Raw genomic sequence first — 18,901 nt, 5'->3', positions numbered from 1 at the left:
CTAATTCCTCACCATGGGAATTAGCTACAACCCCAAGGGCTATGCTATGCACGCTAATCATCTAGCAATGCAACATCAACAACAATCCACAATGGACATATGCTCACACTCTAAGCCATACAACAGTCCATTCACAAATACATGCATAATATATACATTCACAGCATTATGCATACCATCAGACATCATCAACACATTTATCAAACATCATATCATGTCAAATAATTAATCACAGTATTAGCACACTCTACTAATACCTATACTGCTCAAAACAACGGGAAATGATCCCTACTATATCACACACCGATATATGCAACCATCAATTTGGCACACAACATTTTAAATAACAATCTTTCCACTCTTCAACAGTGTTAACCGGTTAACGCCCTGGGTTAACCGGTTAACGCAGGCAGAACACGCTTCCTGGCAATTCACCACAGTGTTAACCGGTTAACGCCCTGGGTTAACCGGTTAACGCAAACAGAACATCAACATTTCACAACTCACAACAGTGTTAACCGGTTAACACCCTGGGTTAACCGGTTAACGCAGACAAAACAGCAAATTTACACAATTCAAAACAGTGTTAACCGGTTAACACCCTGGGTTAACCGGTTAACGCAAGACAGAAAGCTGTTCCTGCGCTAACACAGAGCAGAATGCAGAATTCTCCGCATTTTCCGCCGTTGGAGGACTTCCGGACCTCCGATTCCAATTCCGTAAAAAGCTATACGTTAGGGAATTTACAACACACTCAAATACAGGTTCAATTTCAGTTTTAACACAGCTTATCCAACATAATTTTCAGCATTCACAATCCCAATTAGGGTCAATTCAACGGTTTATCACTACCCATTACATGCTAACCCATAATACCCATTAAACGACGATAAACCCCCCTTACCTGAGTTAATCCGGCAATCTCTAAGCTCCAAGCTTTTCTCTTCTCCAACCTTCTTCCTCTTGCTCTGCCTCTTTGCCCTTTTCCTCTTTCACAATCGCTTCTCTGCTTCACGTGAAAACTCTTTTCACCAAAATGGAACTCTTTTTCCTTATTTCCAACTTATATATTTTCCAATTTATATTATTATCCCAATAATAATAATAATTCAATAATTCCAAAAATAATAATAATAATAATCCAATTATCTAATTAAATTAATAAATATATTATTAACTTAATTTAAATAATTATCATATTATTATCGGGGTGTTACACCTTCCCCTTGCGTAACCGACTCCCGAACCCTGATATTGGTTGCGACGACCATAATCATTGTCATTCTTTCTTGGGTTTTATCGATATTTCCCCTTTCCTTTTTAAGAATAAATAAAGTTCGGTGGCGACTCTGTTCAGTCCATCATTGCGAACGTGCGATCGCGCTTCGCTTTAAAGTCGTATCCCCATTTTTCGAGGTGCGACAGTAGGCAACAAGATTGAGTTGCTTTGAGGTCAAATCGAAGCAACTCAGCTCATGATCCTCAAAATTCAAATCCTTGTATCTTTTTATATACCTGGAATTGGAGATAATTCAGGGCATATTAGAGATCCTGAGCCTTTTCTCTTTGAAATAGTGTCATTGTTTTTCACTTTCTATTGAGATAAAGTTGGACTAGTCTGGTGTAGGTCACCAGAGAAGATGACCGGAGCCCTAGCTTCGGTGATGTGTTGGCACATCTCCTGGCCATCTGATCATGTTGGAATGTTTTAATCCTGACCCTCCTTCCTGATTACCACGCGTGTACACGTTGACTGCAAAACATGATGGAAGCGCACACTTGGCCATCAAATCTGCCACCTCAATTAATGAGGGAGATCTGATTGCCCTTATTTTTTTTTCTAATTTTTTTTTCTTCTGAATTTTCATTTAATCCTTTTATTTTGTTTAATTCATATTAATTTCATTTTTAATCCAAAAAATACGGGACTTTCATCAAAAATCTTTAAATATTTTTCTCTTCCATATTCTGAATTAAAATTGTTTTTTGGATTAATTTTGATATTTTTCATGAATTAAATGTTTTTGTGCATATTTTTAATTGTTTAAAAATACTTCTGACTTTTTAAAAATAGTGAAATCTTTAAATATTTTTCTCTTCCATATTCTGAATTAAAATTATTTTTTGGATTAATTTTGATATTTTTCATGAATTAAATGTTTTTGTGCATATTTTTAATTATTTAAAAATACTTATGACTTTTCAAAAATAGTGAAATTTTCTGTCTAAGGTCCTTTTACCTTGTTTGACCTAGGATAAATCCATTGACAATTTATTTGGTGTTTTGAAGGGATTTTAGGTTTTGATCAAATTAAAATGTATTTTAATTCATTTTTAATTGAATATTTAATTGTTTAAAAATCATGTTGAGCCATTTTTATGGTCTTGTGATGTTTGACTTTCTGTTTGGGCCTTTGTCAAGGTTGATTTGACTTTTGTTAGATCAAAACCATTGGATTTAGAGGATTGATGAAATGTACATTTCATCTCCCAAATGAATGAATGGTTTTGATTTGATGAAATTCCTCGCATGATCAATTTGAGTTTCTATCTTCCCCTCTCTCTTCATCTTCATCCCTATTCTTTCTCATTCCCTCATTTGACCAATGAAATCTCTGATGTCTTAAGGCTAATTGGTTCATCAATGACCTTGTGTCAGATGAACCAATACAAGTATGACTGAGATATGTCCCTCCTTCTTGATCTTTTCTTTTAGTCTGTGGTATGTTTTAGGAGTTTGGTTCTTCATACCAAATCTCTAACATGCATTAACACCTAAATTTCTATTGCTCGACCTCAGATAGTTGTAACTTCTATATAAGTCCAATTACGATTGCTTAACATAAAGCTAAATTTGACCCTAATGGCCTATCATTATAGTAAGTGAGATTGTAAGTCTCTCATTCTTCATGGTATTGTGTGGAGACTTGACCTTTTTTTCTTTCATGAGAGCTAGTGGCATACTTGTTGAATTATCCAAGTTGGAGCCCTTCTCATGGAAGATGTCTTGGTTTAAGGATTCATACTTGTGAATGAATGGTTGAGTGTTCTCCAAAGAATGACTTAATCAATTAAAAAACACCACTAACACTTAACTAACTCTTAACTAAAACTTGATTAATTCTTATTAATGTTGCTTTACTTTCAAGTCATTTAATTTATACAATTTAAATTTCAGTAATTTATATTTCATTTAACTTGTTTATGTTTATGTCATTTTTCACTTTGCTCATTTAAGCCATCTCTTGTGATTGTATATATTTGTTTGTGCATTTTGGTGTTGTTTGTGGTCTTAGGACCTTAAAATACTTAATAACAACAAAAACCCTAAAAAACATCTGGTTGACTGTTGATCTTGATATGAACTCTTGGACTTAGAATTAGACAGCATTCCCTGTGCAAAAAGGACTTGGCCAATGCCAACATTTTGAGACCAAACTATTGTGAACTGAGCCTTCATCTAATGCAAACCTTGGATCTTGTTAGAATTCATCTGCTACCCTGTCTTTGTGTTTAACTATTATTTTGGTCTTGTGTTTGATGCTTTGCTCTAAGTTGATCAAAGGATATTTCATTTGATGCATGGGAAGACAAAGAAGACTGCTAGCTATAGTACTTGCTTGCTTGGATGTGGCTATCTTTATTTGATGTTTTGAGCTTCATGATGTCTGATATTGTTCACACTGCTTGATTAAAGTCCAAAGGAAAATGGGTTTCTATATGACATTCTTGTTTGTTGGATTGCATCCCATTAGTCAGATCTTTTCAACTCTTAACTTTTAAATTTGTGCTTAGGATAGTCTCTTCATCTCCTCCCACTTCTTAAATTTCAAATCTCTCCCCCTTTTTAAAACTTTTTTTGCTTGTCATTTCAAACTTAGACTTTGTTTTAATGATTAGAAACTTTGGTCTTATGCCATTAAATTTTAAAACTCCTTTCTTAAATCAAGTTTATAAATAAACTTAACCATATTGACTTAAAATTTCAAAAAGACAAAAAACTAACTAACAACTCCATTCAAACTTTTGGCCCTTTGTGCCTTTCTTATTAAATTTTTGTTAAGAGCAATTTACCAATTTTGAAATTTTTACCACGAACTACGAGTTTTTGATCCCTCATTTTTTATGTTGTTACGTAGGCACAAGTTCGAAGGTCTTGTCAAACACAAAAATATAATCAATGAATTCTTTTCTCATCCCCACACTCTATTTTTCTCAAACATCTTTTATACCAAATACATATGCACACATAAAAAAAGGGCTCCCTAGGAGTACCTAGGATACTTTGGGTGCTAACACCTTCCCTTTGTGTAACAACCCCTTACCTGTAATCTTTGGTATTTTATTAGTTTTGATTTGAAAACTTCTTATCTTTGGGTTTTGTTCGTACTTTTCCCTTTTTCGTTGGAAACAATAAAAGCGTGGTGGCGACTCTGGTTTTATTGACGTCAAGTTTATCCATAGCTTGATGGTCATGAATTTACCGCTACAGGTACATGCAAAATTATCTTGTTGTGCTCGTTCCAATGCTAAGACAGTTAGTACGATTGTGACCTGGCTGGCGACATGAACTACATAATCGAACCATTTTGTTCGCCGTATCCATTTCAGTTCGAATACGGGTGCTGTTTGGGCAACCCTTTTTCTTTCTTCGCATAACTTCATTATGCCAGAGAATGTCCCCTTGATATTCTGGTCAGTAATCCTCTTTTGCAACTACTGAAAAACTAATTTTGTAAATATTGGATAAGCTTATGACTTTGTAAATGTCAGATAGTAAGTAGGATGAATCCATTCGAACCTTTGAACATGCCGCAATGACATAGGAGCAGGGCGTACGAAAGGCTTGGAACTTTCCGAAGTCGCACCAACCTCTATCTAGTTCCACTATGTATTATCCCATCGACATGCCTTCACTGTGATCCATGGACTCAACAACACTGTACCAACCTTTACTATGGTCAAACACCGTGACCACATATGTGTTTGCTTTGGCAGCTTCGTGTCTAATGAATTTCATTGAAGCATCATTGAACAACTGCCCAGATTGCAACATTGAATTTCATTTGGAACATCTGGTCTCAAACAACGTCCCTAGCCTGAAATATGTTGCATGCACTAAAGTGGTTATAGGTAGGTTTCAGATGCCTTTGAAGACAGAGTTCATTGATTCCACAAGATTTATTGTCATGTGGCCCCAACGTTGACCGTTGTCGTATGCCCTAGTCCACTTCTCCAATGGAATACTGTCGATCCACCACAGTGCATCTGCGTTTGACAATCTAATATCTTTGTGGTAGTGTTCGAAAGAAGGTTCTCATAATGCGTAACCTGTGTTGACAACCTTCTTCCGTAATGTTTTGTCTTTGATCTTCCGCATAAAATTATGAGTGGTATGTCTAATGTAGAAGACATGCATCGACGGAGGATCCTGCTAGCCATTATCAATGTTTTTGTATGCACTAACTATTAAAGGGTGTCGGTCAGAGATCAAACATAAGTTAGATTGAGGAGTAACATGCAATCAGAGATTTCTTAGGAAAAAACTCCATCCCTCGGCAGTCTCCCTTTCAACTAGGGCAAATGCGATTGGAAAACTGTTGTTGTTGTCATCTTGTGCCACTGCCATCAGTAAGGTTCCTTTATATTTCCCGTACAACCATGTACCATCAATTTGTATAATAGGTTTACAGAAAGAAAAACCTTTGATGCATGGTTGTTCATCGTCATCAGTTTCATAAAACACTTGTGACTGATCAATGAACTGAGACACTTATTGTTGTTGTGGTAATATATACAACTCTATATCGTTATACCCAAATTGTTCATGACTGACAGACATATGATGAACATCGTCATCATCTCGAATCTTCAACCGATAAAACTTTACCTGGTTGTCTGCAAACCACATCAAATTTTTATAGATGATTTGGCCCACATGACTACATTGCAATTTCTTTTCTATTCTTTGTTTCAGATGCGAGTATAATATTGACCGAAGAATCTACCGAGTATGAAAAAATAATTAAAGCTCGGTGTTATATTATGATTTTATTTGGTAATTTTTTATTTCCTGAAAGTACTGGTAATACGGTAAATATTATGTATTTACCATTGTTACGAAACATAAATAAGGTAAGCACATATAATTGGGGTTCAACTGTTTTGGCCCATCTATATAGTGCGATGTGTAAAAATGCAAAAAAAAACACGTGTACGTTTTATTCATGCACATATTTGTTACAAGCATGTGGTTGATCAAGAATGCACTCGCCCCGGTAAACGAGAAACCATTCATATTCCCATTTGCAACAAAGTAAGTTTAAAACTTTATAATATAATTAATTAGACTTTATATTACAATTAAATTTAAATAATATTTTTCAATTGTTTTTGATCTAGGTGGTCAGCTAGAGGTATGAACTACAATAGGTGTCCGAAACACGCTATAGTAGTCTATCGCAATCTATTGGATCACATTGGACCAGACGATGTAATACTCTTACACAACTCTATTTTGATTTAAAAATAATTATCAAATTATTTATCATCTAATCATGTTGTATTGTTGTACAGTTTATCTGGAGACCATATCTAAGTCTTGATCATCAGGTTAACCATGATGATGATGCAGTTTGGATAGCAAAAACACCAATTATCCACTTCACTACTGTGGAGGTGCACCAGAGTGACCAGGTAAAACTGCAGTTCGACATGCAACAACAAATTTCAGAACCTCCTACGTGTTTGGGAGATTGACATCAAAAAAGAGTCGATGCCCAATGAGATTATTCCGACTGAAGAGACTTCGCAAAAGAGATGTGTCGTCATTGGAGGAATCGACGACAACACATCTTAAACGAACCAGTCATACATGGTGCTAGACCAACTCAACAATATATGACATGGTTTAGGTCGGTTACAACATAACAATTTATGTTTGAGCCAAGATATTTGATTGATCCACGCCAACTAGCTTCATCATCATACGCCCAACAACAAGTCCCCGTCCAAGAATAATGTCAAACCACCCAAACCCAACGACCAATCTCACACCATCACCCTACCACATACACATAACAACCAAACACCTAACCTCGCAACCCATTCATGCCACACACCAAACCTCAAAACCAAGAATCAAACCCTACCCACCACCAACCATACACAACCAACACAACAGTCTATAACCCAGATGATTCATACAATTCATGCCATCGTAGTCCCCCACCAATGACCACCCAAACATCCCATCACCACAACACCTAACCATTGTTTAACTATAGTACATCCCAGGAACCATTGATTCGTTTCCAAAATGATTCAATGTCCCAATTCAGGCAACTATACCGTGAACAATTCACCCAACCACATCGACCCAACTACGATAACATGTGCACCGAGCTCAATTACGGAAGCGCCGTTGGCGAGAACCCCCTAACTATTGGGAACAAATGATGACACATCTATCAAATACCGCTGGACCTTCCACCGGACCTTCGCACCAGCCACCATTTGATCATGTCAACACTCAAAGATCTCAAACACCTCAGGAAAATCGTGGGAGACCTCGAAGATAGACTAACGCGCCTGAATGTGGAACATGTGGACGTTTCAATCGGGTCGGTAATTGAATTTCTTGTCAATTCTATGTAATTTTTATTATAACATAAATATAATTTTTATTTTCAATATTTTTTTATTTAATTATAAAATTAACATTTAAATAAAATAAAAATTAAAGGTACATGCACCGCACCTGATGCATTGACCTATACATTATGTAGTGTATGTGTGCACCAATGCATGTGATATCATACATGCATGCGTCAAGAGGCATGACGCCTACATGCATGACCATTGGGAGCATGCGTCTGCTCCAATGGTGCCTCCTCATAAGCTTAAATGGATGCGTCAGTTCAACTGGCGTATCAGTTAGTAAATGTGATTATTTTGATATTTTTTTTGAAAAAATAATTATTTAGAGATTTAATTTAAAAAGCATGATTATTTAAAAAAAAATTCAAATTTTTACAATTGTTTATCTTATGAATTTGATATTTTTCACAATTGTATGGATGTTTTTTTATCAAATAAATTTAATAATTTTCAGTTGAACCGGTGAACCAAATAAAAAATAAAATGGATGAAATGAATCTAACCTATTTTTTCGACAGCTAGAATCCAACCTGTTAATCATGTGTTATTGTGATGAATGAATGAGAAACATTTAACTTTGCCTAAAAAAAAGTTTCATTCAAAAACCTGTTTCATTTCTTGATACGAAAGACGTGAAAGTAGTTGAAAACCGCGCACAATAGAAAACGAACAACAACAATCACACGAAGTGAGTTGAGCTGAGATTTAACTAACGCGATTGCTTATCACCATTCTCATCGCCGCTAAAACCCTAATCAAGTTATGGCGGTGGCGAATGACGGCGCCCCGCTCGGATCCTCTGTAATTTCACTGGTCAACAAACTTCAAGACATCTTCAGCCGTGTCGGAAGCCAATCCACCATCGACCTCCCTCAGGTAGCAGTTGTCGGCAGCCAGAGTAGTGGCAAGTCTAGCGTCCTCGAAGCTCTCGTCGGCCGTGACTTCCTCCCCCGTGGTAACGAAATCTGCACTAGAAGACCTCTTGTTCTCCAACTCGTTCACGTTCAATCTTCCCAACCTGAATCCGCCGAGTTTCTTCATTTACCTGGGCGTACCTTCCATGATTTCTCCCAAGTCCGTGCTGAAATTCAGGTTTGTTCTTTTCATTTCACTTCTCTCAATTTCAACAACACTACTAGTTTAATTGAATTGAATTGAATATGATATTGATTATCATGTAATATTATTTTTAGGCTGAAACTGATAGAGAAGCTGGAGGGAACAAAGGTGTTTCTGATAAGCAGATTCGTCTCAAAATTTATTCTCCTAATGTTCTTGATATCACCCTTGTGGATCTCCCCGGTATTACCAAAGTTCCTGTTGGTGATCAACCTTCCGATATTGAAGCTCGAATTAGAACCATGATCATGTCCTATATCAAAGTTCCCACTTGTCTCATTCTTGCTGTTACTCCTGCTAATTCAGATATGGCTAATTCTGATGCTCTTCAAATGGCTGGAAATGCTGATCCTGATGGTGCCCTTTTTATATCCCCAAATCAATTTAATCTTTTCAAAATCTATGTGTTTCGTTTTTAAATGTTCCTTTTCCCCTTTTTGCAGGTCATAGAACGATAGGTGTCATAACCAAGGTTTAGTATATCTCTCCTTATACGAAAATCTAATTATGAATTTTGTTATGCTGTTTCCTTGTTCTGACGAGTTTAGGAACAAAATTACTTGGACTTGGTTTGTAGTTGGATATCATGGACAGAGGCACTGATGCTCGGAATCTGTTAAAGGGAGACATTATTCCCCTCCGACTTGGTTATGTTGGTGTTGTGAATCGGAGCCAGGAGGTAATGTGTTCTACTTCTATTCCATGATCCATCCTGCTGTAATCAATTGCAGACAGTTTCTGGCTTGCTACATTTAGCCTTTGCATCTGCATCTATCTGTTAAGAATGGGTTATTATTAAATATTGAGTGCATGCACATGAGAGAAGTATGTCATCATCCCAAACAAATATGCACTTCTATAAATTGATTGATTAGTGTCTAGGTCAACATGTAATACTAAAATTCCGTTGTTTGATTTCATGTCAAATTAGGATATTATGATGAATCGGAGTATAAAGGATGCTCTTGCTGCTGAAGAGAAGTTTTTCCGCAGTCATCCTGTAAGGAAGTGTAATTGCATACTAGTTTGTAATATTCATTACATGTCACTTCTTTATTCTGATTTTTTCTGTGGTATTCAAGATATATAGTGGTCTAGCTGATAGTTGTGGCGTTCCTCAATTGGCAAAGAAATTGAACAAGGTAGGCTTTGCAATGTTGCTAGTGCAAATTAATCTTTGTTATTTTAATTTCTTAAATGCCGGCCTTAACTACACCTTCATCTTACTCATACAATTAAAGAATTAAATTCCTAAAATTACCCAAAAGATCATACAACTTTGAAGTCTTAGAAGATTCCAATTCCTGGACTTGGGAATTTCAAATTTATATACATATTTGCCTGTCCATCTCTTGCAGATTCTTGCACAACATATCAAGGCTGTGCTACCAGGGCTGAAAGCACGTATAAGCACTTCACTAGTCACTCTTGCAAAGGAACATGCAAGCTATGGAGATATCACAGAGTCCAAGGCATGTGTTAATATTTTGATGTGTCTCTAGGACATTTGTAAATAATACTGTATGATGATTCTCCTTGTAATATAAAGCAACACATTTTGTGCTTTGACCGGCCGTATACACTAGTTTATCTATACACGATTCTTCATATCTTGCAGGCTGGGCAGGGCGCACTTATCCTTAATATTCTTTCAAAATATTGTGATGGTACTTAACTATCTCAACCATAAGATTTCTTATCTCCTCTTCAGCTCTTACATTTGCAAAACCATCCATTTCTAATAATATTCGCGAATTGATTTTCCACATATAACTAATTAATTATCTCCCACAGTCAGTAATACTATTTTTTTTGGTTGAAAAAGCTTTCTCCTCCATGGTAGAGGGGAAGAATGAGGCGATGTCTACATCTGAGCTATCAGGTGGAGCACGGATTAATTACATTTTTCAATCCATATTTGTGAGGAGTTTAGAGGTATGAACCTTTTGTCTTATACATATATGATTGTACCTGGGTAATTTATTAGCAAATGTGTATAGTTATAAGTATGCTATTAACCTGTGTAATTTATCAGCAAAATAACGACCCACCTGGTCTATATCTATTTGGTTGTAGTTGGTGTGTATCACATCAATTTATCCTATTTAATTTAGATGCCCATTAACAGGTTTTCTGCTAATTATTCTTACTTCATTCATATATGTAGAAAACGGTTTAATAATATATTATTTCATAATTATGTTACAGTACAATAGTTAATTTGTTTATATTGAGAAAAATCTAGATCTATTGGGCTTTGCATAACGGGCCCATTCAATAAGATAAAACTAATTAAAGATAAAATAAAATCAATTAAAGATGAAATAAAATTAACGCGGCTTATTGTTTACAACGCTCCCCCTCAAGCTGATGAGTGTATATCGATCATTCTATGTTTGCAAGTATGTTGATTTAACTGTTTGGTTGGTAAATCATTTGTTAACACATCTGCCAACTTTTACCTACAAGGAGTGTAGGTGGTAGTTATCAATCCACTATTCAACTTCTCTTTAATGAAAGGTCGATCAATGTCAATGCGTTTTGTTTTGTCATGTTAATAGGATTATTATGTGCAATACTAATGACCGTTTTGTTGTCACAAAACAACTTCATAGGATTTTCACAATGTGTCTTCAAATCTTCTAGCACATGTTTCATTCACAATAGATCCAATGACTATTGTGTTGATCTCTTCATTTCTTCAGAGCTGGCTCTTAAGTTCTATTATTATGTCATTTAATGTATCTAATAGGAAGTGGATCCGTGTGAAGACTTGACTGATGATGATATTCGTACCGCGATACAGAATGCAACTGGACCTAAAGCAGCACTGTTTGTTCCAGATGTAGGTCTTGTTGCAATCACATATAATTTTCGTTTTCTTCAATTAATACATACTTATCCTATTATTGAATCATTGATGGGGTAATTTTTTCCCCAACTGCAGAACATACTTTGGTATCAAAAGTAAAAAAACATACTTATCTATTATTTCCCTCTAACTAGGTTCCATTTGAAGTCCTTGTACGAAGGCAGATATCTCGGCTATTGGATCCAAGTCTTCAATGTGCCAGGTTTATATACGATGAGTTAATGAAGGTAAGGATTTATGGCTTGCCATTTCTTCTGCCTCACTTCAGTTTCAGTTCCACACAAATGTGTGCCAGATTAAAATATCTTCTTTTCAGATCAGCCATCGCTGTATGGTGACTGAACTGCAGCGATTCCCTTTCTTGAGAAAACACATGGATGAAGTTATTGGGAACTTTTTACGAGAAGGCCTTGAACCCTCAGAGACTATGATCACACACATCATAGAAATGGAGGTATGATGAAATTTACTTGTGTTATGAAAATATATACATGCTTTTTATGTTAGTATTTAGACGCTCAAAATTGATACCCTCTGGTTGTTATAGTCGAGCTGCTTCTTTAGAGCTGATGTCGTTTGCTGCACTACATATCTGTTTCTGCTGCTGTTTCCAGACCTCAACTTATCATTCCAATCTGATTCAAAGTTGTGACACCACTGAAACCATCATCAAATTTAAGTTTTCCTTATGATTTCACCCACGCCTGGCGTTGATTCAATATTATTTCAGTTTGGTTTGAAGATTTTACACCTAGCTTGGGCTTCAGCTATGGGTAGCACTGGCCTTACATCCTTTTTGGTATTGTTTGAAGATGTGACATCTTCTACTTTGGATTTCAGCTGCTGTTACCGCTGGCTTAGTATTATATCACTTTGGTTTGTCTAATGTTCATGAAAGTCACCGGTGGTTTCTTCAATTGGTTGTTGTTAGGTGGTCTGTTCTTCGGCACAAACTTTATTGCTTGATTGTTCAGGAGTTCTTCATTGGTTTATCCAATATATCTTTTCTACGTCTAATTATGTCGTGTGTTATATTTTCTATTTCAAAGGGTTTATCTGTAACAAGTTAAAGTTTGGTAAGCTTTAGCTTGAGAATTAGAACATTAGAAAATATCTTATTTACTATCTTAGATTATTAGAGTATCTTAGACTATTTTCTAAGTTTGTTTTTATATTACTTATTTTTATGAGTAGTTTCCTAATTTCTCTCTTTAGTTAAGATTGAGCCTATGTATCCCTATAAACAAAGATTGGCGTTTATTCTTTTGTACCAAAGTTAGTCTCAAACTATTATTAGTAATATTCAAACTCTTTCAATTTTCTCCTTTTTTTCATCTAGAATCCTACTATAACAAATAATATTGACAATTTTTGGAATTCTAGTAGAAACCTGTTATTATGCCACATATAAGATTAGCTTATTAAGGTGATGGTCTATTGAAGTGAAACTTCTATTCCTTATCCTCAATGTCTCATTAAATTACTGCATTTTGCAGATGGATTACATAAACACTTCCCACCCAAATTTTATTGGTGGAAGTAAAGCATTAGAAGCTGCAGTTCAACAGACCAAGTCTTCTACAGTTTCTCTGCCAGTTTCTAAATTGAAGGTACAAATACATTTTGTGGGCTCTATACATTGTTTTTCATACTAGCTGTGAGAACTAATCTTTGCTTTCCTATTTTTGGTTTGAAATTCTCCTGTTAATTTCTAATAGGATGCTTTGGATTCTGATAAAGGATTAGCTTCTGAAAGAAGTGGAAAGCCTCGAGCTATTCTTGCAAGACATGCCAATGGAGGAATGGCAGATCATGTAATTTTATCCTGATTTGTTGACTGGAGGTTTTACTTACGTTGTTTCATGGCAAGATGAGGGATATTATATTATCTTGTTCTAATTTGTTGATACTAATGATATGGATAAAAACAGGGCGTGCGTGCTGCATCAGATGCTGATAAAGTAGTGCATTCAGGTAAGTTGTTTTTTTATTCGAACATTTGAGTTTTCAGAGGCATGTGCTTTGTTGTGCATTTAATTTGGCACCTTTATTTTGTTTTTGTTCAATCAACTGTCTTTGATGTTTTTGGTTGCTTGGTGTTTGTTTCCGTCAGGAGCTGCTGGTGGATCTAGTTGGGGGATCTCATCTATTTTTGGTGGAGGTGATAATCGTGTGTCTGTGAGGGAGAATACAAATAGTAAACCTCATTATGATCCAGTTGAGAGTGTGCATCCATCCTCTACAATTCATTTGAGAGAGGTGTATATACTATGTTAAACTTGAAATTGAAGCATTCATTTATTGACAATTTGTTTTATGAGTGTGTGTGTGCGCGTGCGCATGCCTTCATGTGTATTTAATGTGCTTTGGGTTTTGTAGCCCCCCTCTGTCTTGAGGCCATCTGAGAGAAGTTCAGAGACACTAGCTGTTGAAATTACAGTAACAAAGTTGCTTTTGAGGTCATATTACGAGATTGTCAGAAAAAATGTCGAGGATCTTATTCCTAAGGCGATTATGCACTTCTTGGTATCTTCCCTTCTTTTAGACTTTGCATTTTTTAATAAATATTTCCGAGATAAGTTTAGAGTAAGTGTATGATGCTTTCAAAATCGAATGGTATGTTAGGCGGTCGTATACAAAAATCTTATGTTCCCATATACCAAATCTAATTTCCAATCTGATTAATGACTATCCACCAAATGTCATCCATATTGCGCTCTAATCCATTCATTGATTTTGCTCACGAAGTGCATTGAAGCGATATCAGTAGTTGCAGTTTCTCTACTTGATATTGGTTTTAAAAAAAAGCTTCAAATGAAAAATTGGTTTAGATTTTATTCTTAAAATGCTATTGTAGGTATTTCGTCCTTCTGTTATAACTATTTCAAATAGCTTTTCATAAAAATCATTTTTGAAAAAATTGTGATTTTGACTATGTTTTAATCTTCAATAATGCATATTTATGTTATAGGATGTCAAAATTAGTTTTTCAATTTATAAAAACAAATTTAAAAAAACTTTTAATAATTTAAAAAACATCTTTATAAAAATCAATTTTGAAAATACAAAAAAATCTATTTTTTTTAAAGCTCAAACAAAAGGGCCCATAGTTTTGATAATATGGTGTGTGATAGTGTTACAAAAGACAATGCCCTAATCCTTCTCCTTGTTTATATTATTACTAGATTCCTGATAGCTGATCCTTGTTAAATAAGTAAAACAGGTCAGGAAATACATGAAAGATGGAAATAAACAAGTCTTAAGAGACCTCTAAAATATGTTGATATTTCCTGAAAATTCTAATAGCATTCCCTGCAGTTTAGTATATTTCCTATGCCACCCGAGTGTTTTTTAATATATCTGAATTTTCATGCATTCTATAAACTAGGTAAATAACACTAAGAGAGAGCTGCACAATGTCTTCATCTCAAATCTATACAGGTAACATGGCTGTAGCATGGAGATTCAGATTTATTTTGCAGTTGATATAATTTGTCTGATTTTGGTTGCTAATTTTGCTCTTTATGTCGTTTAAAAACCAGAGATGATCTTTTTGAAGAGATGTTGCAAGAGCCTAATGAGATATCCGTTAAAAGAAAGCGCTGTCGAGAACTGCTCCGAGCTTATCAACAAGCTTTTAGGGTGAGATTCTTTTAACACTTCAGTTTGCATTTTTACTGAAGTTCTGTGTTATTTTAAGTGACAGTTTGGATCTCCTTTAAAAATTTTATCCGTGGTTTTCTGAGAGCTCATGATATTTGCTAATGACTTTGATCTGCTCACCTTAGACCAACACCTATAGAGAGAAAAGGGGTGTTATAAAGCTATTGCTAGGTCCTGGAAAGGCTCGGCCTGGCTGTGTGGTTTTATAATTTGTAGCCATATATTTGTAAGAAGGTGAATCCATGACTCGGACCTGTGACCTTTGGATCACATGGCGAAGACCAACTATTGCATCAAAAATCTCCATTAGGGGCGTGGTGGATAGAGTAGAAATTGGAAAGAGAGAAAGAGGTGAGAGGGAAGTTGAAGGGAGTGGTAATTTCTCTTGATTTGTTGTAAAAAACAATGGGGCCCACAGATTTCAAAAACTTTTAATGCTAGTTTGGGGGGGGGGAGGGGTGTATGGGATTGGCAGTCATGAATGGAGGGGGCGTGGAGGTCGTTTATTACTCATTTCAAGATGGTTCAAGATGGTTGCAAAGCTATTCTGAAAACTAGTAGTTGAGGTGTTATGTTGCTCTCCTATATAGGGTGTGATTGGTAAGACTAGAAATTGGAAAGTGTGAGGTTGGTGGGATGTTGAAAAGAGATTGGTAATTTCTCTTGATTTTTTAGGAGTAGGGAAGAGAGTAAAAAACAATGGACCCCATATATTTTACATTTCTCTCTCCACTTATGGAGATAAAGTGAGAAGAAATAGACAAAAGACAGAAGCAAGGGAGAAAGAAATGTTATTATTTTTGAAAAAGATAAAAATATCCTATAGTTAAAACCAACATATAGTTTATTGATTATTTTAAAATGAATTAGTTTACCAGTTTGATACAATTAAATTATTAATTTTAATTAATTAAATTTTATGTAACTAATTTAATTAATTTGTTTTAATACTTATTTAAATTAATTGATTATTAATTTGATGGATCTGATTTGATGAAATGTGATTTATATAGTATGAAATCTCAACTCTCTAACTCAATGATATTTGTCTGCTTAAAAGTTAACAGCATTGCTCTTTTATGAGATCTTTCCAAGCAATCAAGGAGAGAGAGGAAAACACAATTATTTTTTCTCTTTCATAGTCTATTTGTCTCTCTTTTCTCTTTTTTTCTCTTTTATCAAACAATGCATCAAATGTACTCGATTTTCTATTTCATTCTCTCCACTTTTTGTTACATCTTTCCCCATTCTCACTTTCTTCTTACAACCAAACATACGCATAGGCTGCTCATCTATATTTAATGGAATTAATACTATTTTATTAGAAGACAATTGTGGTTCTCCTTGATTCAAATTGTTGGCTACTGACATTGGCTTCTCACATGGTAAACACTTATAATAGTTGTAAATTGGTAATTCGTTTGTTTGTACAAGTATATCATTAAAACCTTGATTTTCTGTGAACAATAGGCTGTTGACCTCAATGTTTGGCACAAGATAACACTTTTCTACATGAGTGCAGTTGACCTGTTCCTGTTACTTACTGTATCAGTTTCTAATGATTGGTAGACATACATATTGTCCAAGATATATATTTATATGATCTTGAAATCCATGAGCTTTTCTGCATAATCATATTGATTCCAAAATATGGTTGGTCTCTGATGACTGTATTTCATCTTGGTAGGACTTGGACGACCTACCTCTTGAAGCTGAAACAGTTGAATGGGGACACAGTTCGCCTGAGACAACTGGCTTGCCTAAAATTCGTGGATTACCAACTTCTTCGATGTATTCTACTGGCAGTTCAGGAGACAGTGTCTGATAAGTTTGTATGTTGTTACAAGACCCGGAAGTATAAGAAGTCTTAACATTCTGGTTCAAATGAAAATTGAGGGATATACATGTCAGGTTTTGATCCCATGGCTGACACAAATGAGTGCTGGTCATGTTTATTGGCTAAGGGAATCGACTAACACTCAGTATTTAGTCTATACGTTTGTGCTTCTGCAAATTTTGAGGGCTTGGAGCTGGAGTGCATTCAATTACTACTTTCCTTTCTATTCTCACATAGCGTTGCCATTATTTTTTCAGGCTCCAGAACGAATAACAGGAGCGGATGATCTTTCACATCCTTCATTATATTCATGTATATTAGTATTACCATTTTTGTTTTTTTTGGGAAGACAGATATTGTTCATAGGAGCTTTCCAGGCATTTTTTTTCTCAATGGCAGACTTGCATATCTCAAATGGCTGCTCAAAATGATTTTTGGAATTCATTTTTTCCATTATTGATTTTTCCCCCTCAATCGCAGACTTGCTCTGCATGTCTCAAATGGCTGCTCAAAATGAGTTTTGGACGTGGATTGCATAATGCACCTATGAATTGTTTCCCCACTTTTTTGAAAAATCAAAACTACCTCTATATTTCATAGATGCATTTCCGACCACCCCATCACATACAATTCAGTAGTGTTTGAACCACGTCTCAGTTATATGCCTGACTTAGATGTATCTATGAATATTTATTGAAATCTCTGAATGTTTAAAGAAACAACCTATTAAATTAGTAACTCAAATGCAGAATCGAAACAGATGTAATAATGGAGATAAAATCATCATTGATAATTGTTATAAATATATTAAAAATAATGAAATATTACATAGCCAATTGTTAAAATAAATTAAACAATACATTACAACATTTGATAGATTTTAACATTATCAATTTTTTTTATTGAACTCATCATCTCATATCCAATTTGATGGGATTGTTGGTTTTGTAACTATTAGATATATTTCACATAATCATTAAATTTGTATCGGTCTTCAGTTTAAAGTTTTGATTTGAAAAAATTAGAAAACATTAATACGATAGAATTATACTATAAATTAACAATAAAATAATAGTATAAATTAAAAAAGTTAAAAATTAATTATGTAATTGAAAAATACTATAAATTAATAAAAGTTAAATTTTGACATTATTTTTAAGTTTAAATCTCTTTATTTTTAAGTAAAATTTACATTATTTTTACTATTTTTTTAATAAATTTTTATTTTTCTACTATATCTCTTATTTTTAATTATTAATATAAAACATAATATTTGTTTATTGTTCTATATTATTAGTTTATTAATTTATTATGTGTTATTATATCATAATCTATAAGCATCAATAAATTGTTATGTTTTGAAATTGAAATTTTATTTAAGATTGTTATTTAACTTATTTGAATGGGAAAATTTAGAATTTTTGTATGTACATTTTATAGTTAAAAAGTTTATGTCAATAATTTTGTTTCATGATTTTTTAAAATTTGTTTGTATAAACTGAAATGAAATGGTTCGATCAATAATCTAATGATCCAATAATTTGATTGGATTGATGACCAATTTGAATTTAAAAATATTTTAATAATCAAAATAACAAAAATGTTTCTGACTTATTTATTTAATACATAAAGTTATTATTTAAAAATTGGATTTAATTGAAATACACTGATAGTGTAAAATGATTTTACGACATCAGTTAATCTTAGACGTTGGATATTAAAAAAATTGACTTTTATTTTATAAACATATA

General features: G+C 34.3%; 1 protein-coding gene across 1 annotated transcript; it reads left to right on the top strand.

The window, feature by feature from the left end:
• Window positions 1-8,171: 8,171 nt before the first annotated feature.
• On the top strand, window positions 8,172-17,624 carry LOC127120357 (dynamin-related protein 3A). The gene is made up of 20 exons (XM_051050770.1): window positions 8,172-8,751; window positions 8,853-9,135; window positions 9,222-9,250; window positions 9,356-9,457; window positions 9,710-9,778; window positions 9,861-9,920; window positions 10,137-10,250; window positions 10,397-10,445; window positions 10,604-10,713; window positions 11,531-11,623; window positions 11,785-11,877; window positions 11,967-12,104; window positions 13,147-13,260; window positions 13,369-13,464; window positions 13,582-13,624; window positions 13,764-13,909; window positions 14,030-14,176; window positions 15,039-15,091; window positions 15,193-15,292; window positions 17,001-17,624. The coding sequence occupies exons 1-20, from the start codon at window positions 8,422-8,424 to the stop codon at window positions 17,136-17,138; spliced, it is 2,307 nt and encodes a 768-aa protein (XP_050906727.1). The 5' UTR covers window positions 8,172-8,421; the 3' UTR covers window positions 17,139-17,624.
• The last annotated feature ends 1,277 nt before the right edge of the window (window positions 17,625-18,901 follow it).

This window comes from Lathyrus oleraceus, chromosome 2 (genome assembly GCF_024323335.1).
Source record: "Lathyrus oleraceus cultivar Zhongwan6 chromosome 2, CAAS_Psat_ZW6_1.0, whole genome shotgun sequence".
In the NCBI taxonomy this organism is placed as follows: domain Eukaryota; kingdom Viridiplantae; phylum Streptophyta; class Magnoliopsida; order Fabales; family Fabaceae; genus Lathyrus; species Lathyrus oleraceus.
This window is presented reverse-complemented; position numbering and strand designations above follow the sequence as displayed.

What these genes read in the sequence shown, in the direction of transcription:
- LOC127120357 (XM_051050770.1), top strand. Translation starts at nt 8,422, where the DNA reads ATGGCGGTGGCGAATGACGGCGCCCCGCTCGGATCCTCTGTAATTTCA. An exon ending in TTCATCTCAAATCTATACAG is followed by an intron (nt 15,092 to 15,192) that starts GTAACATGGCTG and finishes TTTAAAAACCAG; the next exon opens with AGATGATCTTTTTGAAGAGA. An exon ending in CTTATCAACAAGCTTTTAGG is followed by an intron (nt 15,293 to 17,000) that starts GTGAGATTCTTT and finishes TCATCTTGGTAG; the next exon opens with GACTTGGACGACCTACCTCT.